This window comes from Canis aureus, chromosome 6 (assembly GCF_053574225.1).
Source record: "Canis aureus isolate CA01 chromosome 6, VMU_Caureus_v.1.0, whole genome shotgun sequence".
Taxonomy (NCBI): Eukaryota; Metazoa; Chordata; class Mammalia; order Carnivora; family Canidae; genus Canis; species Canis aureus.
Genome location: NC_135616.1, coordinates 40,492,006 through 40,519,442, shown reverse-complemented (window position 1 = coordinate 40,519,442; position 27,437 = coordinate 40,492,006). Strand labels below are relative to the sequence as shown.

At 41.8% G+C, this 27,437-nt stretch overlaps 1 protein-coding gene across 1 annotated transcript; it reads left to right on the top strand.

Annotated features, from left to right (window-relative positions):
- Positions 1 to 490: 490 nt before the first annotated feature.
- Positions 491 to 27,304, top strand: FCRL3 (Fc receptor like 3). The gene is given in 14 exon segments (XM_077902563.1): positions 491 to 521; positions 1,238 to 1,258; positions 2,259 to 2,330; positions 2,333 to 2,488; positions 2,938 to 3,201; positions 3,439 to 3,516; positions 3,519 to 3,722; positions 4,543 to 4,827; positions 5,138 to 5,416; positions 6,161 to 6,185; positions 6,187 to 6,431; positions 6,800 to 6,919; positions 14,733 to 14,760; positions 27,106 to 27,304. Coding segments are annotated over 14 exon segments (2,007 nt in total).
- The last annotated feature ends 133 nt before the right edge of the window (positions 27,305 to 27,437 follow it).

Below are 27,437 nucleotides of genomic sequence, written 5' to 3'. Positions count from 1 at the left end.
ACAACTGCTTTAACCTTTTGACTTTGTGGGGCTCACATCATAAAACATCCTGAAACCACTTACCAAGTGTGTCTATATTAGGACCTCATGTGACACTAAAGTTTGTATGACTTTAAGGTGATAAAGGGCATTTCCATTTGAAAAATGAAATAAAAGTTATTTGAATACTAGTAAATCTACAGCTTGGTATTTTCTGAGGACCCAGGCACAGCCTTGGAGACATTTTTCCTGACAGATGTGAATCACTGGAAGGTGGCCAGCAACACTGAAACTGCGCAGCCATGAGCCCTGAAAGACAAGCAGCATTTAGGAAGGTAGACACATTCACATTTTGAGAACACAGGCAGGATATGATTATTTTACTTCCCTTTTCTAATTCTTGCAGGCCTTATCTGAATACCACCACTCTCCAGTCCTCCTTTGCAGATGAGAGATAAGCCTGACTTTCGGTGAGATGGCCTTTCCCTGCCGTCAGCCAGGTCAGGTCCTCATGCTTGTATGGCTGCTGCTGCTGATCTTGGGTGAGTAGGGGCCCGACTGGGATAGGAGCCTAAGTTCCTAATGTCAGCTGGGGGAAGCCCAGGGGGCTTCTGTCTCCACTTCTATCTGGGCTTCAGAGACATAGCAAGAGGTAGAAAATGAGCAGAGCCAGGTTTCCAGGAAAACCAGAAGGCTCCAGAGACCACCCGAGAAAGCATGTGTGGCACCTTGGCTTCCCACCTGCTTCCTTTCTCACCTCATAGGAAGCTTGGATTTTCTCTCTGCCAAATCACATGCCTAGACCCTCAGAGAAACAATTACTGCCAACACAGGCAAGGGAGGGCAGGTCTGCAGAGCAACACAACTCCCTTCCTGAGATTTTAAGCCAATATTTAACCAGAGATTGAAAAGGTATGGAATACAGTGCCCAAGAAGTAAGGTAGGGGAGATAAACCATTTCTCCAAGCTGTTCTCTGCCTCTGCACTGCCCAGTTCAGGCCAGAGAAGAGAGGGAGATGGGCCTATAAGCTGCTACGTGCATAGCAAGGAGGCCAGTGGTGTGGGTACAGCCATTCACGTTCATCACACGAATCATAGGTTGTATTTTTGTTTGGAGGTATGGAATGTGGGCAAAGAAATAGGAGGAAGAGCCCAAGAAGGGGCTGTAGCTTGGTTGCTGGGGAGTTTCTCAGAATTTAACAAAACATTGGAACACCATCACCCCGTGCTAACCTTTAACCTTGTCTCTCTCTCACAGCTCCCGGACAAGAGCAGTCAGGTCAATCTTCCATTCTTTCTCCTTCCTGCTATCTGGGCATTTGTCCTCCCAGCCAGCATGCCTGTCCTTGTAAATGGGGACTAGGGGGATATGCCAACATGAATGGTGCTGCCACTCTGGAATCACAGCTGTCACCATGGAAGATTAGCAGAGCCTCCTGTGAACTCTGCAGCCTTAAGTTCTTTCCCCATCGGTGCAGGGAAGGGAGTATTTGCAGAGACAGTAGGCTAATGCCCAGAACCTTCCAACTGTCTCCTTTCTTCCCTAAGGAACTCCCTCCTCAATATGTTCAAGTTAGAGCCACCATTATAAGGCAGAGAAATAGCTCGCATTCACAGAGGAAGTGCTACAACCAAATCTTTATACACCTCCAAGGGAGCTCATGTTGCTATCACGCTTCGATTTCTGGTCCCATTGGTCAGTTGCAATTTTATATACAAATATGGTTTCTCAAGTAGCTCATACCTCTCTATTCAAATTCTTTATGTCCCTTAATCTTTTACTGTGTCTGACTTAGATGGAGTGCAGACCAAGGTTGCCTTCACCATAGAATCTCAAGTTAAACAAAATTTAAAAGTAACAAAAGGAGAAAAAAATGTTGTTCATTATATATGAGCAACCAAGTAGGAAGTGGTTTTTCAGAGTCTAGAAACTACATTCCAGGCCCACCTGTATCTTGACAGAAATGTACAGGACAAGAACATTTCAGAATCAGCCACCTTCAGAGACCCTCATAATGTTTGCCTTGCTATGTATCCCATCTCTCAAGCTTTTCTGAGCCCATACCAGGGACTTGAGACCTCTCCCTATGACGCCCACCTGCCCACCTCTGGGCTAGGAAAAGAGTGAGGAAGAGTAGGTTCTACCCAAGGCATATCCCTGGGTTGTATCTGCTCCCTTCCCAATGGGAATCAGTCCAGCTACTGGCTGGCCCCTCCTCTGGGTTTGACCCACCTCCCACTTGCATTCACCTGCCTGCACCTTTCTCTTACCTATTCAGGAACACTTCCAAAAGCTTTCCTTCTCCTCACACCTCCATGGTCCACAGCCTTTGAAGGAGAGAAAGTGACTCTCACCATTCTCTGGCCAAGGGATATATAACTTGGTATTACAATGACATTTTCTGGTCACGCGGATCTGAAACAATCCAAATAGATGAGTCTGGATATTACACGTGCAAGATCCAAAGATCTACCCTCAGTGATCCTGTGCGTGTGGAATTTTTTTCTGGTGAGGAATGAAAAAGGTGAGTCTCTGAAGTCAAGTTGCTGGGCACCATGTCTGAAGGTTGGGTGAATGAGGGAACCCAGAGAAGGTTGTAAACAGGCATGAGGATATTTGATGAGCTGATCCTAGTAGGGAGAATAAGGAGATAGGGCTATGGAAAATAAAACACTGTCTATCTCCTCCATCCAGAGACACATGAGTAACCCAGAAGCCACCAGGCAAAAAGGGACTCAGTTATGAAGAAAGATATTGTATAAAATTCCTCTTTCAACGATATGTATGAGGATCTTTAAGTACATTCACTCACAAGGGAGTACTGGGTATTGGGGCCACATGGAAACATTGGTGTAGGACATTTAGTGGTATGTGCAGGGCTATAGCTCTTCCCTCATGGGCAGAAATGAGAGTCTGAAGAAAGAAACAGATGGAGTATGCTTGTTCACTCTTTGCAGAATGGCTGATCCTGCAGGCCTCATATCCTATCTTTGAAGGAGATGATGTAGTTCTGAGATGCCAGGGGAGGAAAGAAGAAAATATTAATGAAAAGACTTACTACAGAAATGAAAAAGAAATTAGTAATCATCTTAAAGGGAGCATCATGCTACATTCAGTCTTCAAGAACAATAACCAATATCATTGTACTGCTTCTGGGAAATCTATTTGGGGATCATGGGAAACAACTTCAAATCTTTTAAAGATCCAAGTTCAAGATAATGGTTACACTCCTGTGGGTAATAGGGCTTGGCAGCGAAACCGTGTGTGGAATCAAAGAGGGGTACTCATCAGTGGGGACTTCATGAGAGGCCTCTTCTGAGCAGCCATGGGAAGGAGATGGGAGGTGGCTCCATGTGCATGGGTACCTACTTCCTGACGCTGTGCTGAGAACTCAGGTGCATGTTTCTAGGAGCTCAGAGCCTCACTGCCCTGGAAACTATGTTTGTTCTTCTTTCTAGAGCTGTTTCCACATCCTGTGCTGAGAGCCAGCCCCTCCCAGCCCATCGAAGGGAGCCCAGTGGCCCTGAAATGTGAGACTGGCTCCCTCCACCAAAGTCAAACATTTGGCTTCAGTTCTGTTTCTTCAGAAAAGATCAGGCCCTGGGGTCTGGCTGGAGCAACTCCTCAGAGCTCCATATCCCCATCATTTGGAGTGAAGACTCAGAGTCCTACTGGTGCCAGGCAAAGGCAGTGATTCCCAATGTCGTAAAAAGAAGCCAGAGATCCCAGATACATGTTCAGAGTGAGTGTCTGTGGGGCAGCTCTTCCAGAGTGAAGGCAGGGAGCAGAGAGCAGAGCATGACCTCTCCTGCTCCCTGAGATAGTGAATGTGGCAGGAGGAGCTGCCAGCCACCCCGCTATTCTTTTCTCTTCGGCTTAATGATGGCCTAACTTCCCTATAGCATCCTCTTCCATCTAAGTTCGGTGATAGTTGTTATTGATCACTTACTGGGTGTCCAACCTGTTGAGGCCACAAAGACATTCAGGGTACATCTTCTTGTGGGTCAACAGTTAACGAGAAGCACTGTTGACCACATGCAGTCTGTAGAGGCCCCTATGGGGTGTCAATGTGTTAGCTGAAAATTATTCAAAAATAATTAGAAAAGAGGAAGATAAACACAAAATGGAATAGTCAGAGAAGAATGTGAGGAGCAGTGCTGAGACTGGAAGAGCCTTGGAGAATGGAGAGGGGTTTAGGTTCTGAATCAAGTCACTTCAGGGTACGAAGAACCTTCCTTGTTCTCTCTTTTTATGTGGTCCATTGATGCATCAGATATGCCTTAGAGATAAAAGTCTATAAAGTCTGACTGTGGTCAACATTAGGTTTAAAAGAAGATCATAGGCCTGGTGCTCACATTATCTGAGCATGGGAAATCTTGTGTGTAGGGGCAGGTACTGCTCCCTTCATAGTAATGTACACAACCACTTCCTTATTTCCACTTTAGACTCTTGCCTATTGCACTGTTGCTATTAGCTTATTCCTGACAACACCAGCCTTCCTTCTCTTTCACCCTGCAGCGTCTGCCTTTGAGACTCTCTCAAGTCCTTCTCTGTCCTCCTAGGGATCCCTGTGTCTGATGTGAATCTAGAGATCCAGCCCCCTGGGATCCAGCTGATTGAAGGAGATCTTTTCCTTATCTGCTCAGTAGCCAAGGGTACTGGGACTGTTACATTCTCCTGGCACCGGGAGGGCTCAGGGAAGAGTCTGGGCAGGAAGATGCAGCGTGCCCTGCCAGCAAAGCTTCAGATAGCCACGGTGAGGGAGCAGGATGCTGGGAGGTACTACTGCTCAGTGGACAACATGCATGGCCCCATCCTCAGTAAATGAATCAGAGTCACACTGAGAAGTAAGTCCCTCATTCCTTTCACTCAGCCTTCTTCCCAAGCCAGGGTCTAGGTTCTCTGTCAGCCATGAGGATCTTCTGAAGGAGACAGGAACAGAGGTGTGAAAATTTTAATGCCAACCTAGGAATGGAAAGGATGGAAAGTAAGTTGAGACAATTTACTTCTTGAGAAAACTAAGTAGTAATGAAAACAAAATTATCCAGGATCCCTCCTCATGGTTCAAGGAATACATGTACATCTAGGCTCCTTAAGTGGAGCCATTAATCTGTCACAGTGTCAGGGACCCTTTCTGATGGCCCCTGTCTTCCTCAGTTCCAGCATCCCGCCCCATCCTCACCCTCAGGGCACCCAGGGCCCAGGCCGTGGTAGGGGACATGGTGGAGCTTCACTGTGAGGCCCAGAGGGGCTCTCCCCCCATCCTGTACCGGTTTTATCAAGACGATGTCATCCTGGGGAGCAGCTCAGCCCCCTCTGGAGGAGGAGCACCCTTCAACCTCTTTCTGACTGCAGAACATTCTGGAAATTACTCCTGTGAAGCTGACAATGGCCTGGGGGCCCAGTGCAGTGACAGAGTGTCACTCAGCATCACAGGTAAGCAGGATATACTCACAGAAGTCACAGCTAATAACAGATTATGTCTTCTCACAAACAGAGCCCCTCTGCTCTTTTTGCTAGTGTGACATCCCAGCATACTTCCCACTTCTGCTTCCACCTGGGACTTCTGGGACTCTTCCTGTGACTACACATTAAGAAACTAAGACCACTCCTTTATTTCTTCTGTCATTGTCATGAACAGCCCTGTATTCCACTCAGCCTTTCTACTAGAGGCTCAAAGACTTTCCAAAACACCAGATACATGATGGCTCAGCAGATAGAAAGCTATATTTCTAAATTCCTTTGTCCAAGAACAAATGACCAGACCAGTCCTTGCCAACATACTCTGCCTTGACTCCCATTCAATCTAGATTACTACCTGGGTTATGAGACAGCGTCTCCTCTTATGGATGCACACAGTCCCAGAGCAGCAGAGCTTTCTCATGGCCTTCAGACCCTAATCACCTGCTGGCCTTCTCATCTTCCCCAAATGCTTTCCCTCTTTTTGAATTTTAGGGTATCGGTTAATCTGATGTTCTCCGTTTAATCTCAGAGAGATTAAACATTTCAAAACATCAAGGTCATAGAGCTGATAAATGGCAGAGACAGGAGAGTCTCAAACCCAGGTTCTCCTGATCGCAGGTCCGTATTCCTACTACTAAATTATGATGGATATTTTCCTTTATTATCTTGTACACGTACTCAATTAAAATTGCCTATGAGCTATTTTTCCTCCTTCAGTTCCAGTGTCTCGCCCTGTTCTCACCTGCTGGGACCCAGGCTATGGTGGGAGATTTGTTAGAACTTCACTGTGAGGCCCAAAGAGGCTCTTCTCCGATCTTATACTGGTTTTATCATGAAGATGTCATCCTGGGGACCACCTCGGCCCCTTTTGGAGGAGGAGCATCTCTTAACCTCCTTTTGACCACAGAGCATTCTGGAAACTACTCCTGTGGGGCTGACAATGGTCTGGGGGTCCAGAGAAGTTACATGGTGACACTCAACTTCACAGGTGGGATGGGGGCACCTGAGCTATGGGTTGCAGTTAAGGTCAATAAAATATTTTTCCTACAGGCTGTACAAATTCTACCCGCATCAAAGAGTTTTTCAACATACACACCAAGGCTTGGGGCTTCCAGGGATTGTGCTGATTTCATGGGGGAAGGAAAGGGAATAGCTTTCAGTCTTAGATGCTGACAATCATGTGAATCAAAATTCAAAATTTATTTTGAAAATTACAAATTATACTGGAGATTATTCAAATGGAGGAATCAGAATCTGGAAGAAAACAGCCCCCATAGATCTCTAGCCCCCACCTATGTGTTACCTAGATCAGAAACATTTGCCACTGGAACTCAAATATAGGTCTTCCCAATTTAGGGTTTTCCATGAACAAAGTAATCCATATCACTGTGGGAGTCATCGGGGGGCTGCTAAGTATGCTTGGCCTTGCTGCTACTGTTGCTCTGGTGAGTCACTACAGGACCCAAAGGAAATCAGGTGGGTGTCTATGTCTTACCCTTTGATGTTGTGACTTTTGGCATTGTTATAATAATTTGGACTTGTATGGTGCATCCTATTAAGGTCATTATTCTCTTCCAAATACTAGACCTTCAGTTCTACTACTCACTGGCACTCTGTAGGCAACAGTGACAAAAAGGTAGAATGCATTTCTCAATGAAGTTGTTACTCCATGTGTTTAATTTGCAATTTAAATCAGATAGCGGAGTTTCACTTCCAATAAAAATTAGAAAGATAAGTATTTACCATTTCACCCCTGATTCAAAGCTTACTGAGAACAAAAAGAATAATAATAAAAAGTCTTCCATCTGTAACAACAAAAAGTAGGTAATAGCCATGGTGCAAACTATAAATTCTGAGATATATTTGAGTGCCAGTCAAATATTGTGAAATTTGGAAAATTAATAGAGATCCTGAGGATGAAATCAAAATTTCAGTCTTTTATCTTTGCTAGTATATAGAAATACAACTGATTTTTTATATTGATCTTATACCCTACAACCTTGCTATATACATACTTATTAGTTCCAGTCTTTGTTTTGTAGATTCTATCAGGTTGTTTACATAGTGATCCTGTCACTTGCAAATAAAGATAGTTCTACTCTGCTCTTTCCAATCTGGGTTAGTTTTTTTTTTTTTTTCTTGTCTTAATGCACTGGCTCCTCCTGTGACATATTGAGTAGAAGTCGTGAGAGCAAACATGCTTGTCTTGTTCCTGATCTTAGGGGAAAGTGTTTGGTCATTAAGTATGATAATGTTAGCTGTGGAATATTTATAGATGCTCCTTATTAGCCTAAGGAAGTCCCTATTATTTGTAATTTACTGAGAGTTTTTATAGGAAAAATGTTTGTCAAATGCTTTTTCTACATCAATTGAGATGATCATATGGTTTTCTTTTCTAGTCTATTGATACAGATTTTGAATATTGAATCTTAAACCAGCCTTGCATTTGTGAGGTCAACTTCACTTGGTCATGATTGTTGAATTTGATTTGGTAAAATTTTGTTAAGAATGTTTACATCTATGTTCATGAGGGATATTGCTTGGCAGCTTTATTTTCTTATCATGCCTTTGTCTGACTTGATGTCAAGGTAACACCTACTCAGTTACCACTTGTAGTATTTGTCATTCCTTTTTGTGTCTCCATATTTCCATATGGTATAATTTTTCTCCTGCCTAAGGTACTTCTTTTTACATTTCTTACAGTATGGGTCTGCTGGTGAACTTGACTGATAGTGTTGCTAAAGTCTAGTATATCCTTACTGATTTTCTACTTGATCTATCTATTATTAAAAGAGGGTTATTGAAATTGCCAACTATAATTGTGGTATCCATTTCTTAGAATTCTATCAAGTTTTGCTTTAGGTATTTTGAAAGTCTTTTATTAGGTGCATAAATGTTTATAATTGTTTGTGTTTTTGATAAAATGACCACCTTATCCTTGTAACATGGTATTTTTATCCATGATAGTGTCATCTACTTTGAAATAGTCTTTCAGAGTACTGTTCATGTAAGTAGTATTAACATGGTATTTCTTTACCCATCTTTTTACTTGCAACCTATTTGGGCCTTTATATTTAAAGCATTTTTTATAAATAGATAGTATACTATTAACTCTTGCTTTTTAAACCAATATGACAGCCTCTACCTTTTAACTAAGGTGTTCAGGCCATTTACATTAATGTGATAATAAGGTTAGATTTAAGTCTATTATTTTGCTCTTTGTTTTCCATTTGTCCCATCTGTTCTTTGTTTTCCTTTTCCTTTCTTTCTACCTTCCTTTAGACCAACTGAGTACTTTTTATGATTCCATTTTTCCCCTTTGTTGGCTTATTCAGTATATAATTCTTTATTCTGTTTATTTTACTGGTTGTTTTAGCATTTATAGTATGGATATGTAACTTACCACAGTCTTTTTTCAAGTGACATTAGAGAACTTCACATATAATATAAGAATATTGCCATTGTGAGGTGTCTGGATGGCTCAGTGGGTTAAGTATCTGACTCTTGATTTTGGCCCAGGTGGTGATCTCAGGGTTGTAGAATTGAGCCCCATGTTGGGCTCCTTGCTCAACCACAGAGTCTGCTTGAGATTCTTTCTCCCTCACCCTTTGCCCCTTCAACAGCCACATTCCAAATAAGTAAGTAAGTAAGTAAATAAATAAATCTTAAAAAAATAATATTACCATCGTGTACTCCATTTCTTCCCTCGTAGCTACAGTGCTATTATTTTTGTAAACAAACACTTACCTGCTAAAGAGACAAGTATAATTTAAGAATCTTACATATTTACTTAGGTAGTTACCACTTCTGATGTCCTTCATTCCTTTTTGTATCTCCACATTTCCATCTGGTATTATTTTCCTTCTTCCCAAAACATTTCTTTTGTGTGTCTGGGTGGCTCAGTCAGTTAAGCATCTGCTTTTGGGAGAGGAGGCAAGGTGGCAAAAGAGTAGGGATCTTGATTTCATCTGGTCCCCCAAATTTAGCTAGATAACTTCCAAACCATCCTGGACACATATGAATTCAACCTGAGATGTAAAGAAAGAACAGCTAGAACTCTAAAATAGAAAAGGGACCACTTTTCTAAAGGTAAGAGTGCGGGGAAGAGAAACAGAGGAGATACATCAGAAGATAATAGCGGTGGGGGGGGTGGTCTTTGTCAGCTGGCTGCAGGAAAGTGATACAACCCTAGGACTCAAAATCAGGAACTTTAGAAATCTGCTCCTGAGAAAGTCTTCCCTGCCTGAAAAGTGCTCAGTGAAACAGGGCAGAGTCACAGGACAGACAGTGAGGTCTCAATACTCCTGGAGGTACTAAAAGACCAGGGGTCCCTAAGCCAGCAGAGTTTCCAAGCATTGGAGCTGTGAAATGGATTTAGGTCAGTGACCCCGGAAGAAGGCTCAACTTATGACATAAACTGGCAAACCACAGATGGATTAGGGGACTGCTGTCCATGTTGGGTCCCTGCAAAGGACTGGAACACAGCAACCCTCCACTTGCATCTGGGAGATGCTGAGCAGGTGCGCACTCCATGGGGTGAATGCTCTCCGTCCCAGGGCCCTGCAAGGCACAGAAGCAGGGTAACCCTCTGCTTCCTCCAGGAGGGGTGGAATGGGTGTGTGCACAAGCAGGCAAAACCTCTCTCACCACTAGGTGCCCTTCAAATTCTGCAAATCAGTGTCACCCTGCCTGCCCCCGAGGAGGATCTGAATTGAGTGGGCTCTATAGGAGTCTTCAGTTTAGCACACCTCTTGGCTCCAGGGCTGGAGATCTGGCTGTGACCATTTCTTTTGGTTTTGTATTGTTTTTCTTTCACCTTCAAGAGAGGCTCAGCCTCCAGGGAACAAAGACCTTACAGGGCAAATAACTTACACTGATCTAGGCCACCTGGCAAAGGGCGGGGCATCTCTGCCCAGACACAAACACCTGAGAATCCGCAGGGCAGACCCCTCCCCTAGAAGACCATCTGGAAGAACAGTGGAAGAGCAAGTTTACTGACCAAGAAGCACTGGAAAGCATCAGGACTGAAGGAAAATAGTATATAGAACTTGAGGTTTTTTCCTTATGATTCATTTATCTTTCAGTTTAAAATTTTCCAATATTCTTTCTTTTTTCCTGTCTTAACTATATTTTATCAACTCTTCATTTTTAAGTTTTTTCTTTTTTGACTTTCATATTTTATAATCATGTTATAGATATATTCTTCATTTTTTACTTCCTTTCACTATATTAAATTTTATTTTTGTATATATAGAAGTTTTGTTAGTTTATTTTGTTTGTTTATTTGTTTTATAATTTTGGGATTTAGTACCTTCTAACATACAGACCAAAATACACTCAGAACCAAGTGGATCACCATCTTGGTCCATTCTGTAAGATTGTATTCTCTTCCCCCCCATTTCCCTCTCCCATTTTTAAAAGTTGGCTTTTGTTTTCCATTGTCTTTTTTATTTTATTTTCTGGTCCCTGACCTCTTCGGAATTGGCTACTGTGTTTTTGCTTGGGTCATGGTTGATATTTTTGACTACTATTTTTTGACTACTATTTTGACTACTCACTCATACAGCCATTCTGCACTGGACAAAATGATTAGAAGGGAGAATTCACCACAAAAGAACCAGAGGTAACACTCTGCCACAGATCTAATAGATATGGATTTAAGTAAGATGTTAGAAATAGAATTTAGGATTACACTTATAAAATTACTAGTAGGACTTGAAAAAATGCATAAAAGACTCTAGAGAATCTCTTACTGCAGAATTGATATCTTATCAGGCTGAAATTGAAAATACTCTGAGATGCAGTCTAAACTGGATGTTCTAATAGCTAGGGTAAATGAGGCAGGAGAGAGAGTAAGTGACATGGAAGACAAGATGATGGAAAGAAAGGAAGGTGACAAAAAGAGACAAAAACAACTAAGAGCCCACAAGGAGAGACTCTGAGAATTAAGTGATAGTTTGAAAAAGAATAATGTTCATATTGTTTATATTTAGAGGGCGTGGAGAGACAGAAAGGACCAGAAGGTATGTTTGAACAAATCATAGCTGTGAACTTCCCTAATCTGGGGAAGGAAACAGGCATTCACATCCAAGAGATAGAGAGAACCCCTCCCAAAATCAAGCATCTGCCTTCGGCTCTGGTCCTGATCCTGGGTTCCTGGGATTGAGTCCCAGGTGGGGCTCCCTGCTGGGGACAAAATCTTTTAAAAAAAACATTTCTTTTAACATTTCTAATAGCATGGATCTGCTGGTGATGAATTATTTCAGTTTTTCTATGTCTGTAAAAGTCTTTATTTTGCATTCATTGTGAAAGATGTTTTTGCTGTTGTTGAATTATAGGTTGAAATTTTTTTCTTTTAGTATTTTAAAGATGTTGCCTTACTGTATTCTTGTGTGCATTGTTTCTGACAAGAAATCCACTATCATTCTTAGTTCCTCTGTGACTGTTTTTTTTTCTCTCTAAATGTTTTGTCATAGATGAGGGATTTTTGAATTAATGGATTTTTAAATTCAGTGTCTTGGGTATCTGTAAAGTTTCAATACTTTACATTTTGGAATTATTAAAACTTTGCTTGCAGTCTGCCTCTCCCTTGGCATAACATGGCATTTCCTTTTCTGTCAGGCCAAATGCTTCTGTTCTGCCTTTCTTAGGACTCATATTGAAAATCAAGCAAGTAAAATAACATATAAGGGAAGGGGGAAGAAATGTGTGGGAAATATCAGAAAGGGAGACAGAACGTAAAGACTGCTAACTCTGGGAAACGAACTAGGGGTGTTGGAAGGGGAGGAGGGCGGGGAGTGGGAGTGAATGGGTGACGGGCACTGGGGGTTATTCTGTATGTTAGTAAATTGAACACCAATAAAAAATAAATTTAAAAAAATGAATTAAAAAAAATAACAGATAAATAAAACATTTGGATCTCAGTTTAATGAAAAAACTTACATATTTTTCTTAATGATTCTGGTCTAGCATTGTCTTCTTACCCTTTTCAGGTTGATCAATGAGACTCTGTCCTATTTATTTGCATGAAAAATGGCACCAACATTTTATGATTGATATTTTAAGGGTACTCAGTATTTTCTTAAATAACATTACATTATAAAATTAAGTGTATATATCACTTAAAAATATATAAACAGAATAAAAGCACGATCCCCAATAGTACTCATCATAAAATGTATCATTCATTTAGAGCCCATTATATGCAATTTTGTAGTTTGTCTACTCCCAATTATTCAGTAACTACATTTCAGTTCAATTCAATATTATTATCACCATATTAGAGATGAAAAAATGGGAGATATTTCATAGGTTAAATCATCTTTCCAAATTCATATATCTTTTAAGAGTCAGAGTTAGGGCTTACCCCAGAGTCTTCCTAGCCCTTCTTTTCACTGCATCTTGGTGACTTATGGAAGGCTGGTCACACCTCCTACTTTCAAAACTCTTTTTTAACACCTATGTGGGTGTCATTTATTAATTAGAAACATACTAGAAGTGCAGTCATTAAAACCTTACTGTTGCAGTTAATAACGTTCAAAAAACAGATTGCTCAGTCAATACAACAGCAAACACAGGAAAATTGAGATTAGCAACTTATTTTATGTGACCCATGAGAATAAGAGCCCAGGAGGTTCTGACCTCCAGATCTAGAGGGAGTCTTTTAAATAGCAAACTCAGTAAGAAATTCTGACAGTCCACCAATCAGAGGGTATCTGCCTTTCTCATCCCAAAATCTTGCTGACTGTACTTCCCTCGTAGCAAAGTCTTCCTTCTCATTATCCATTAGCTTTCTCAGGGAGGAACTCAGCTCTTTCCAATTTTTCTAAAATTGCTCTGCTCCTTAAGCCTGCATGTATTCATCCAGTTATCAAAGGGAGTGATAATGTATTGACTCTGTGACTGAGTTGCCTGGATGAAAATTCCAGTAATGTAACTTGCCAAACACTTGATATTTGGCTGGTAAATTAAACTCACCAGTTTCTTTATGGGCTTAATAACAGTATCTGCCATTTTGGTGCTTAGCACTGTGCCTGGCCCACTTGTCCTCAGTGTTATTAGCTTGTGTTATGTAAATAGCCACCTTCCGGGTCTATTCTCTCTTTTACAAATAAAGAGATAAACTGACTTGCACCCTGGGACATACCTAACCCATGCACAAGGGAGAACATGGGCTGCGGACAGATGTGAGTTGTAGTTGCTTTAAGGAGGGAGATTTGGGCCAGGATCATGCATCTCCAGTTTAACGCAGGGTTTGCAGGCTTCAATCAGTCATTTTTCATGAGGATGTCTACTTGGGGCAATAACTGGTAGTCTCTAAGACCAGTGCCACAGATAAACAGGCAAAAGTCAGGAATGGGAAATAAGGAGGAGTCCTGCATTGGGGCAGGTCAAAAAGATTTCAGTGTTTCATTGATGATGGAAAAAACTGCCATATTTTCAAGCCTGATGGAGTAGGCTCCCCGATTAGGTTTACATGTAATCATCTATTATAAAATTATCAACTGGACATTTTTTTTAGTCCTCAAAGTACATACTTTAATCTGTTCAGTTGCTGAATAAACCTTTATTGAATATTGTCAATATTCTAGCCACTGGGAATATATAAAAGATTAAGACAAGTTTCCAGCCTCAAGTAACACTCTTTCATGGTGGTGAGAGTTAAAGGGAAACATACAAATAGGTAATTACCATCCAGTATGGTGACTTTAATATTGCAGAGTCTACGCATGGAAATAGGTCACTTCATACAGCTCTCTGGCCCCAGAGAAAGCCCTGGAGGAGGAAAGCTCGGTGGGAATTGGCCAGGTGAAAGAGAAGGAAAGAAGGGGTATGGAGAAAACAGGACATATCCATGGTGGTTGGGTTTGCAAGGGCCACAGGTACAGAGAAGGCTGAGCTTGTCATGGGAGCCTTGTTGATCCATACTGTGTAGGCACTCTGTCTCTCATCTCCTCCTAGGGCCATGGTCAGGATAGAGAAGAAGCACTGGGAGCACTGGGCCCAGAGTTAAATACTAAGTCAATACTCTTGTGCTACTCGGCCACACCTCCTTAGGGGGCATGCTGCTTTTTTTACTGACTGAAGGAGTATGATTCTGGACAACTCTCTTTCAAGACTCCATCTTCCTCATCTATAATATGCCATGGGGGGTAGAGCTGGATATTCTCTAAGATTTGCCATAGCCAAGATCTAGAATGAATCTGATTTCCAGGAAAGGACATTCTAATGTAGGGCAAACTACCTACACAGCTCACTTACCATCTGTGATCCTCTGTTTGTTTTTCAGGAGGACTCTCTGCCACTGGAACACCCGGGTGAGATCTCTGCTTCTTGTGCCGACAACATTGTCATGATTTATTCATACCCACAAGACAGGGGCACAGAATTGTATACATTAAAAAATATTTGACTGGACTTCCTATCAACATTTTCAAATTCTTATGAAATCCAAAAATGTGATTCAGAAAACTACTTCAGTGATATTTATGAATAATACTCACTTTGACCTACACATACACAGAACTCATGTCATTTGCACTCATGTTAATCTATCTCCTTCCTTAAATGGGCCCTGGTGGAGAGCTGACACTCACACCTTAGTGGCATCATCTTCACAGGGCTGCACTTCACTCTTCCTTGGCTCATTCTTCCACTACACACTCTTTCAGGACATACTTATTAAATGCTGGCAGTGTTTAATTCACAATATTAACTGCAGAAGGAAATAGAATTGGGGGGAAAATCACCCTTTTCCCGGAGAGCCTTCACAATATTTTACAGGAAAGGTAGATTATTGTAATATGAGTTGAAACACTGAAAGGGACCTTTTAAAAAAGACAAAGGTCAAGTTCTGTGGAAAAGTAAAAGTCTGTGTATCAGTGTTTAAATTTTTGAAAGCAATAAAAAATTAGGCAAATATAAGTGCTTACCAAAAAGACCTTGAGACTGTGTGCTTTTACCACTGATCTGGCCTCAGTTGCCCTCTCTGTTAATGTTGCCGTAAGCTGCAAGTCGCATCAATAATGCGTTCTGAGTTTTCTTGAGAGAGCCATGCAGACTCAGGGTAGCCAGCCATGATATTTTAAAACCATTTTCTTTCTTTATTATTTGAGAGAGAGAGAGAGAGCATGTGAGTGAGCACAAGCAAGGAGAGGGCCGAAGGAGAAGGTGGGAATTCGCTGACAAAGTATCCCAAGCAGACTCTACACTGAGTCTGGAGCCTGACACGGTGCTCAATCACACAACCCTGAGATTATGACCTGAGTCAAAATCAAGAGTTGGACGCTTAACCAACTGAGCCACCCAGGCATCCCAGCAGCCATGGTTTTTACATGGACCTCACTGGGCTCCCCCTGGACAGTGGTTTTCCTGAGACTTGGTATGATCCACAAATGCTTCTCTCCCTTGTGTCTCTCCCTGTCTCACAGTTGCAGTCCTGAGGAGCATTGCAGGGCTTCCTGGTCTGGACCGTTCATCATAGGCCCCCAAAGTCTCCTCCACTCTGAGTCTCCAACCCTGATGGAGCTGCAGCCATTGTACAGGAATGGTCTGGATTTCCTAAGTAGCCCAGGGCTCCAGGGATGAGCCAGGGTGGGAGGAGAGATTGAGCAACTGCCCATGACTCAGTCACTTTCAATTTTAAAATGACATTCCTGACCCTGTGTCTGAGGCAGAAGGTAGTTATGAACTTAGTGGCTGAGACGAGTCTAGAAAGTGGGCTCTTGACTATAGCTAGCTATAATCTATTTCCTCACAGTGATTTCTTCAGAAAAAGATGACAAATTGATTTATTCCCAGATCTGGAGCAGCCAGCATACAAAAGAAAATCCAGGTTAGACACCTTCCAGGCAAGTGGAGGTGGGGCATCAGTGTGTGAGCAGATCCTAGGGGCCTCTGATCAGGCCTCTCATATAGGAGTGGGACATGGACGGAAGGCAGCATCTGCACCTCCTGCACTGTTATCATATGCCTGTGTCCCTTCCCACTGACCCATGTGCACTGCCACCAGAGCTCCATACACTCTCTGTGGGCAGATGCTATTGTTTTTCACTAATGCACTAGTAGCATCTACTGCAGTGCTTACAAAACTATAGGCCTCTTCAATTTTTTTTTTTTAAAGAATGCATGACCAGTTATTTCTAGTCTCAGCCTCTCATAACCTAAGATGTAGACAATCATAATTCACCTAACTAGTCTGTTTATTTCTAATCTTTTTTTTTAATTTTTATTTATTTATGATAGTCACACACAGAGAGAGAGAGAGGCAGAGACACAGGCAGAGGGAGAAGCAGGCTCCATGCACCGGGAGCCTGACGTGGGATTCGATCCTGGGTCTCCAGGATCGCGCCCTGGGCCAAAGGCAGGCGCCAAACCGCTGCGCCACCCAGGGATCCCTGTTTATTTCTAATCTTGTCCTCCTCTGGCACCCCAACAAAATCCCTCTGAGAAGCTCATCACACCGTCGCCTGGATTAACTGCCTCTGTGACTCTTCAGTCCAAAGCCTCCCCCTGAATCTTGGCTCCTCCTCAAAGCTCTGTCCTTCTGACTCTTCCCATTTTCCTGATCCTATTGGGCTGTTCCATGCTTTGGTGTTCTTACGTCTTATTTGTCCAGAGACATCCTTACTCCCACCTAGTTTACCCTGCGACCCCTGTTCACCTGTCAAGAGGTAGCTCAGGTACCTCTGTGTAACATGAGATGGCTCCCACTAGCTCTCCCCATGTCCAAGCATGGGAGGATGGGTTACCCTTTGTGGCAATAGCAGAGCTCAATAGATATTTTGATCTTGGTCCCCATAATACTTGTTGCATACATTGACATGTCCTTTGTTCCCCTTAAAAGTTGTAGGCTCCTTGTGTATATGGACCGAGTTTGCATTGTTCTCTGTCCTTGCAGTTTACCAGTGCTTCACTGAGCACTTACTGGCTGAATAAATACATGAAAGAGATCCAGAGGACCCCTTGGAAGGATAAAAACACACATACTGAGTTTTCTTTTCTTTTTTTTTAAAGATTTTATTTTTTATTTATTCACGAGAGGCAGAGAGAGAGAGAGAGGGAGGCAGAGACACAGGCAGAGGGAGAAGCAGGCTCCATGCAGGGAGCCCGATGTGGGACTCGATCCCAGGACTCCAGGATCACGCCCTGGGCTGAAGGCAGGTGCTAAACCTCTGAGCCACCCAGGGATCCCCCACACTGAGTTTTCTTAATGCTTCATTACAAATCTTCATCAGGAATTTGCTCTGTGGCCTCAGAATGCCATCATCCTCCCCAGCTTCCTCCTCTTCTCTCCCAAAGATTTTTTGAAATGCGTTGTGAGTGGGTTGTAAGTTGGAATATGTTGCCCACAGTCTAATACTTTTCTTCCCTCCTCCCATCCAACAGCACATTCAACAAGGACACAGCAGAAGGATGAGGTGAGTCACCCTTTCTGGCTCCCTCTCCCCTCTGCTCCTCCTCACCTGTACTTGGGTACTTACTGTTTGTGGGCTTTCCACCAGGAACCTGGGATCGTCTATTCAGAGGTGAAGAAGGCATATCCAGATGACCCTGCAGGGCAGGCCCATGAAGATGCTACAGAAAACTATGAGAATCTTCCATGAACATCACTGGCCCTGGGACTGCTAGTCCCTTACCCAGAACAGCTCACACAGACCCTGGGAATAGTCTTTGCCTTCTCCCTGTTTTCCACAGCCACATACCCTCTTTCTGTCCAGGAGGCTGGGTGGAAGGTCTGCTCTACCCCTCCATGCCTGAGTCTGTGTGTTCCCTGGGAACAGGAGGGGCGACATTTCAGTAAAAATGCATTTCTTCACAGTAGAGACACATGTGAAAGCAGGGCAGGTGGACCTTCACCTCCTGAGCTCATAGAACAGAGGAGGGAGGGCGAATGGTCCTGCCAGGATCACAGGGGTGCAATCATGACCATGTGCTCCAAGTGTGATTGAAAGCTTTGGATATGTGGTCTCTGCATAAACAGTTTGTTCTAAACACTTTTGTTTCCTTTTTTAGATAGATGGGTGATAAATGACTGATGATAATATTAATGAATAAGATAAATGCAGATATAAGAGAGACACAACCCAATCCACTCAGAATTTGTAGGCTTCATGAGTCTTCCTGTCTTACAAGATCAAACCTACCCCCCTACCTATAGCAGCTGAGTCACACTGTTTAATTGTTCAACAACCACCATTTGGGGGGTCCAGAAGCATCAGCAGCAACCCTGGAAGCTCAGTGGAGCCAGTGAATTCTCAGGACTCAGGGCAAAGCCTGGTGTCGCTCAGGAGCTTGCATGGCCTGAGTTGGCAGAGGAGGTAGGGATGCAGTCAGCCAGTAAGCCCATGGGAGACAACCCTCACACTGCCCACCAACTCCCAGTCAATTCTTCAATGGCCTGAAAAGCACTAAGTGTCCATGATGGGAGAAAATATTTAAAGAACATGCCATCTGTGTTTAAGTCTCTGGAAAGGTAGCAGAGTTGCTTTGAGTGTCTTTTATTCATAAGGAATATCTGACATTGTTAGCCTGTGTCACCTGGGATGACACTGAACTTTTTATAGCTGTGAAAAAGATAGGCCTTAGCAAGCTAGTAGGTTCACTGATAACTGGTATACATCAACTGACACAAGTTACAGACAGCATTGATTTTACACCTGCCTTGTTTATGTCTTTAAGTAAATAATGCAGTGATGGCAACCTTTGAAATAACAATAATAAGAAGTACTAAATGTATTTCAAGTGTTATTCCTTTCCCTGTGGGTGTCAGAAGCTTAGGAAATGGGAAGTGTAACATACAGCAAAATACAATCCAATTTGAGGTTTTAATCTTAGCCTTATGAATTTGACTGACAAGCTAATTTGCTGAGGGGAAAAAAAGTGATGTTTTTCATAAAGAGGAAATACAAATTTTTGTTACGAAAGGGGGACTTATATGTCTTGTTTCTGTATCAGCAAGTACAAAATGCTACCCAGAATGCATGCTTGACCTTTAGAGAGAGTGAGAAATCCAGATGTCTATGCTTATTTTTTTAAATAGATTTTTATTTATTTATTTATTCATGAGAGAGAGAGAGAGGGGCAGAGACACAGGTAGAAGGAGAAGCAAGTTCCCTGCAGGGAGCCCGATGCGGGACTCCATCCTGGGTCTCCCGGATCACACCCTGGGCTGAAGGCGGCACTAAACCACTGAGCCACCCGGGCTGTCCAGATGTCTATGCTTAAATTTGGCTCTGAATGCCTCCCAACTTTGGGCTCCAGGAAGAATAGAGCCATATAGGGGGAGAGGAGGATGCCACGGGGTACTAGCTATGGGAAGCCCACCCGAAAGAGTGGTGACAAAAGGCTAAGGCAGTATCCCGGGACTGGTAAGAGTCACTCTGCAGGAGGGCATGTCAGCTGTGGAGCTGTGATGCCAGCAAGAGATGGGGACAGCATGGGTTCTCTGGTACACAGAACCAGAGAGGGGGTATAGACCCCCCTTCCAGGACTCCTTATCCAGGTCCTCAAGCTGAGGACAAACAGTATCTGTGAACAGTCATGGAGAGTCTAAGGAATAATTGGGAGAATATCTAAGCGGAAGTCATGCTTCCAGTTGGTCAAGAAGATAACATTTGAGGCATCGAGATTTAAGACGTGACTATAATTTCTTTTATTTACATTATATTTATTTATTTACAAATATCTTGAAGAATAATTTATACACAATAAATCACATATATCTAAAGTATACAATTTGATGTTTTGACAGATGTATACATCCACAAAACCACCATCACAATCAAGATCCCAAATATCTCCATCACACTCCATTGTTCTCCTGCCCTAAAGAACACCTCTTTCCCTCCACACCATCTCATGCCATCACAGGATGCTTTCTGTCACTATGGATTAGAGTGTATTTTCTAAATTTTTATGTAAATAGGACCATACAGTATATACTCTTTTGTGCCTAGCTTCACTCCCTAAGCAGAAGAATTTTTGAGAGATTCATTCACACTGTTTCAAATAACCACAAAACGTTCCTTTTTATTAGTAAATAATATTCCATTGTATGGATATACCACATTATCCATTTATCTGTAAATTGACATTTGGATCATTTCATTTATCATTATTAAAAATAAAACTACTGGAGCACCTGAGTGGCTCAATCAGTAAAGCATCTGCCTTCCCCTCAGGTCATGATCCCAGAGTTCCCGGATGAAGTCCCACGTTGGGCTTCCTGCTCAGTGGGGAGCCTGCTTCTCCCTCTCCTACTGCCCCTCCCCCAACTAAAGCCTTCTCTCTCTCTAATAAATAAATAAAATCTTAAAAAATAAATAAAACTACCATGAAAATTCACATACAGATGTTTGTGTCTCCACTTCTCCTCTGTAAATACTTGGGAGTATAATTGCTGAAACACAGAGTAGATTTATACCTAACATTTTAAGAGGTTTGATATTCTTTTTTAAAATATCTGCACCATTTCATGTCCCCGTGAACACTGACTAATAGCTATAGTATTTCCACACCATTGTCAACACTTGGCATTTGCAGACTTTAATTTTAGCCATTGCAAAGAGTGTGTGCTGTAGTGTAGGGTGATCTCACTGTGGTTTTAATTTCTCTGGTAATCCAAGATGTTTATTCTCTTCTCAAATCCTTACTGGCTCTCTGCAAATCTTCTTTTGTGAAGGGTCTGCCCACACTCTCACTTCTTTATTGGGCTATTTGTCTTTTTATTATTGAATCGCAAGAGTTTAGTCTTTAGTTTTTTATTCTGGTCTGATTTACGTGTTGCAAATATCTTCTCTATGTCTGTAGCCTGCCATTCATTTTCTTAATGATATTTTTTGAAGAGCACAAGTTTTTAGTTTTGATAAAGTGCAGTTTATCAACTTCTTAATTTTATGAGTCAGTTTTGTTTCCTATTTAGGAAAGTATACCCAAGGTCAAAAGATTATGTTCTGTTTTTCCCTAGAAGTTTTATCATTTTCACATGTACATTCGGGTCTATGCACCATTCAAAGTGAATTTTTTGGTGTGTGTGTGTAATATGGGGGAAATGTTCTCTTTTTTTCCTGAGAATATCCACTTACTCCAGCACCATTTGCTGAGTAAGCATTCTTTTGCCTCTTTTTAATCTGAGTTGTTCATCTCTTATCCAATTACTGGAGTTATTTACATATTTGGGAATGTATCCCTGTGTCAGATACATGTTTAGAAAATATTTCCTTCTAATTTGTGACCTACCTTTATATTCTATTCATTGTGACTTTCAAAGATCAAAAACTTATAATTTCATGGAAATTATTTATCCTCTTTTTCTCTTACAGTTCAGGTTTTTATAGCCTTTTAAAAACCTATTTGCCTAACTGAATATTATAAAGTTCTTTGTCTACATTCTCTTTTAGAAATGTAAGTTTTTAGCTCTTATATTTAAATATGTGGTACATATAAAGTTAATTTTTGCATATGGCATGAGGTGAGAGTTGATGTTAATTTTTTCCTATATAGACATCCAGGTGTTTAACCACCACTTCCTTAAAAAACAAAACAAAAACAAGATAAAACAAAACACTACCTTTTCCTCATAGAATTACTTTGTAACCTTTGTCAACAATCAATTACCCATTATCAATGTACATCTACTTCTGGGTTATCAGTAGATGATCTTACACATCAATCTTTATGCTCCAAATCACACTTTCTTGTTTACTGTTGGTTTGTGTTGCGTCTTGAGATCAATTAGTATAAATTCATCAACTTTGTTGGTTTCTTTTTTCAAAATTGTTTTAACTAATCTAGGGTTTTTGCCTTTCCATATGAACTTTTACATTGATTTTTAAAAAGTTTTTATTTATTTATTTGAGAGAGGGACCACAGGTAGAGGGGAGGGACAGAGGGAGAGGGAGATGCAGACTTCTTGCTGAGCAGGGAACCCAATGCAGGGCTTGATTCCAGGACCTGGAGATCATGACCTTAGCCAAAGGCACTTAACCAACTGAGCCACCCATGCACCCTTTACGTTGATTTTTAAAATTTATTTTTAAAAGTCTATTAGAATTTCGATTGGGATTGCATTGAATCTGTGGATGAATTTGAAGAGAACCACCATCTTAACACTGTCTTCCAATCCATGAACTTCATACAACTTCCCATTTCTGTAGTTCTATTTTGTACATTTTATATTAAATTTATTCCTAATTGCTTTATACTGTATACCAATATAAATGGAGTTTTATTTCATTTTTAAATTATTATAAGTCCTCTTTGGTAATAGTCCTCAATCTTCTGAAAGATTTTGTGTATAATTGAAATTTTTCCCTCTGGACATTTGATAGAATATACCAGCAAGGCTGTTTGGACCTGGATTTTTCTTCACAGGAAAGTTTTTTGATAAGAAATTTAAGCTCTTAATTGATAGAGGATTATTCACACTTTTTTCTCTTTTTGTGTCAATTTGGCAGGTTATATTTTTCAGGGAATTTGTTCACTTCACTTAGTTATCAATTTTATTAGCATAAAAATTTACACAATATTTTCTGATATAGTAATAACTGTCCTTCATTCCTGGTTTTGCTAATGTGTTTGCTCTTTTTCTTTTTGATCCGTTTAGCTAAATTTCTCAGTTTTGTCAAAGAACTGACTTTGGTCTTTGTTACTTGATTCTAATTTTTTCTCTCCTTTTTTATGTTATTGACTTATGCTGTTATCTTTATGGTTTTATTCCTCTGACTTACTTTATGGGTGATAGGCAGAACTATTTTGGTATTGTGGACATTGCTGCTATAAACATTGGGGTGTATGTGCCCTTTCGAATCACTGTGTTTGTATCCTTTAGATAACTACCTAGTAGTATTGTAGGGTAGCTCTATTTTTAACTTTTTGAGGAACCTCCATTCTGCTTTCCACAGTGGCTGCGCCAGTTTGCCTTCCCATCAACAGTGTAGGAGGGTTCCCCCTTTTTCTGCATCCTCACCAACATCTGTTGTTTCCTGAGTTGTTAATTTTAGCCATTCTGACAGGTATGAGGTGGGACCTCATCGTGGTTTTGATTTGTATTTCCCTAATATCAAATGATGTTAGCTTTTTTCATGTGTCTGTCAAACATTTGTATGTCTTCTTTGGGGTAATGTCTGGAGAATGAAACTGGACCATTTTCTTACACCATACACAAAAAATAAACTCAAAATGGGTGAAAGACCTAAATATGAGACAGGAATCCATCAAAAACCTAAAGGAGAACACAGATAGCATCTTCTTTGCCTTGGCCACAGCAACTTCTTCTAGAAACATCTCCAAAGGCAAGGGAAACAGAAGCAAAAATTAACTATTAGGATGTCATCAGGATAAAAAGCTTTTGCACAGCAAAGGAAACAGTCGGCCAAACTAAAGGCGACCTATGGAATGAGATAAAATATTTGCAAATGACTTATCAGATAAAAGACTGGTATCCAAAAATCTCTAAAGAACTTATCAAACCTAACTCTGGGGGATCCCTGGGTGGCGCAGCGGTTTGGCGCCTGCCTTTGGCCCAGGGCGCGATCCTGGAGACCCGGGATCGAATCCCACATCAGGCTCCCGGTGCATGGAGCCTGCTTCTCCCTCTGCCTGTGTCTCTGCCTCTCTCTCTCTCTCTCTCTCTGTGACTATCATAAATAAATAAAAATTAAAAAAATTAAAAAAAAAACCTAACTCTGGGAAACAAACAAGGGGTAGAGTAAGGGGAGATGAGTGGGCAGATGGGGTGACTGGGTATCAGACACTGAGGGGGGCACTTGACGGGATGAGCACTGGGTGTTATATTATATGTTGGCAAATTGAGCTCCAATAAAAAAATATATTTAAAAAAAGGACTTATCAAACTCAACACTCAGAAAACCAAAAAAATCTAGTCAAGAAATGGACAGAAGACATGGAATAGTCTTTTTTTAATGAGTTGTATGAGTACTTTATGAACTAGGGATACTAATTCTTACTATGTTATTTGTGATATAGTTATTCATGATGTGTCTTATACTTCTGTTTGTGGTATTTTAAAATGCCAAAGTCTTCTCATAGATTATGAAGATATATTCTTTACTAAGATGCTGTCTTCTAGTTGCTGGTTGTGTGTCATAGGACATCTCCTGAGACTTCTCTAAATTTCTTTAAACATGAAATCCAGACTTCGTCTCAAGAGAGGAAATATTTGTGTGAATGTGGGAGACAAGCCACTTCTCCAATTGTGTTCTCCAAAGCATAATGTCTTTTTTTAAAAAAGATTTTATTTATTTATTCATGAGAGACAGAGAGAGAAAGACAGAGACAGAGACACAAGCAGAGGGAGAAGCAGGCCCCATGCAGGGAGCCCAATGTGGGGACTCAATCCAGGATCTCACCCTGGACTGAAGGCAGCCCTAAACCGCTGAGCCACCCGAGCTGCCCCAAAGCAGGATGTCTTGATGGTCTTATTGTTAATATGCAAACAAAAACAGTGCCTCACTGATAAAAAAAAAAAAAAAGAGAGAGAGAGAGACATGCATGTTAAGAATTATAACTGATATCACAGTGGCCTCTCAAAGACCCCTTTCACCTTTGTTTCCTCCTGAGACTGACCTTTCCATACGTGAAATCTTATTCACAAACTGTCTCCTCCTCATAGCTGTAAGTCTCCTCTCCCTTCCTTGGATTGGAGGAAATTGAATGGATTTATCTACACATGCCACTCTGAAATCAATCTCTCCTCTCTTCCTTATCAGTGAATAATTAATGTGATCTGCTTCCACAACTGGCATTTCTTCTGCCCCTGAGCAAGGCCAGAGCTGCTTTACATGTGGTGGGAGGGGTAAAAATGGAACAAGGGAAGTACACGCAAAAGGAAGAAGTAGTGGTTAGTGGTCTGCTGAGAAAGTTCTCAGATGACAGCAAATAAAAAATATTAGAAAATGAACAACTCTGTGCAAGTCTCTGGTTTCTTCTCTTTGGCAGTTCCAGGCAGAAGAAAAAAAAAAATCTGTGCCTTGGTCTATTCTTTTAAGATTTCCAGGCAAGACTAGCTCCCTGGTCAGTGCCCAGAGGCTCCTTAGTATCTACCTAAGCCCCTTTTAACAGTGACAAGAGTGTGATCCTCTATTACTTGAGGCCACGGGGAGCTCTGTGGTCACCCATGCCTGCCTGCCAATCTATATGAGCATGGCCTGCCTTACAGGTAAGCCTGTCTTCTGAGGAATGGCAACAATGGGACAAATAAGATCTCCAAAGGGAAGGGCAGGTTTTACAGGTGCCTATTGATGAAACAATGTCTGAGCTATAAATCTGCTCACAGTTCAGCAGCTGACAGACTCCAATGAGATGAATCTGAAAGCAAGCATGTACCAAGGGAGTCTTACTGAAAAGTCCCTGCTTCCTGCCAGAATCAAGTGGTCTCGCTGAATCAGCATCCATTTTCAATACCCAGCCCTGCCACTTCGCTTCAACATCAGGTTAACAAGGCACCTGGAATATTTCTTGGCACAAAATCCTTTTGCTCCTCTGTACCTGGATGGAAAGAAAGGTCCCCACACCAATTTGGAAAAGAGAAGACACTTGCTCTCCAAAAGGCTTAAATATACTGAAAGTGGGACTTGCTCTTTTATTTATAAAGTATCAACAAGCTTCTTTTGGAATCAGGAACATGGACCAAGTTATATGGCCTTAAATAGAAATAGGAATTTTTTAAAAAAGATTTATCCATTTATTCATGAGAGACAGACTGAGAAAGAGAGGCAGAGACACAGACAGAGGGAGAAGCAGGCTCCATGCAGGAAGCCCGACGTGGGACTCGATCCCGAGATCACGACCTGAGCCAAAGGCAGGTGCGCAACCGCTGAGCTACCCAGGCGTCCCATAGAAATAGGAATTTATTCCCATTGGGAATGGCTTTTAGAATACTGATCAGGAAGGTCAAGAACAACCTGGGATCAGAAGGCAGCTTGCAGGGGGAAGCTGGTGGGAATCTGCCCCTCTACCTGTCATCGGTAGCCTACTCAACCTCTCTATGCCTCCATCTCCTTATTGTAAGCTGAGCATAAATGTGCACCCCAAGATCTTGTGAGGATTAAATGAGTTAATGCATGTGAGTGGCTTAGAACAACATCTGGAATGTACCAAATACTTAAATCAGTGATTGCTTTTGCTGGCTGACTCATTTTACCTGCTGACACATGAGCTTCTCTCACAGAACGTCCCATCATCTGAAGTCATCTTGTTTGCCTAACTGTTCACTTGTATGACATTGGCCTTCCTTCACCTTCATGGAGTCGGTTGGGCTGCTTCGCTGCATGCTGCATGCTGGTGCCGAGAACTCAGGCTGCCTCTCACCGATGGTCTGAATGCTTCTGCTCTGGAAACTGTTGCAGTCTGGGGCACCAGGGCTGATTCTGTCTTCCTGGGGAAGGCTGGACTTCTGGGCTTGGGGAGGCATGCACCGTGAGCCTCCACAGAATGCATGGATTAATCAGAATTAATTGGTTCAAGTCAGATTGATGGAGGAGATGACACTCGAAGTCCTGTCCCTGGAGGGTTTCCTTCATCACCTGCTTTGAGGAATGATCCTGGTTGGGGCTGCCTTGCTGCAGCAGACCCACTCCCATTAATTCCAGCACACTGTACAAAAACACCTGTGAAACATGCCCTGGATCCTCTTCTCCTAGTTCCTCTTCTTCAGGTAAATGGTTGAACGGAGTTCTACATGAGGCCATAGGTGTGGACTACAGGAGAAGAGGACAGGCAGCAAAAGTCAAGCTACCCACTCATACAACTCCTGTCTGCCAGCACAATCCCCGAGGAGGGACACTGCTGTGCATGAACAGCCTTGTGGTCACAGGAGACTTGCTCACGATGAGCACTTAAGATTGCTTCGTCCCTGGATGTGCCATGATTGAGCATTCAATTTCCAGTAAGATCCAGTGGTAAACTGGATGCTTTTTCTCTAAAATCCTAGGAGCCCATCCCCTTATTCTCTTGTCCTGGCTCCTCAGAGGCC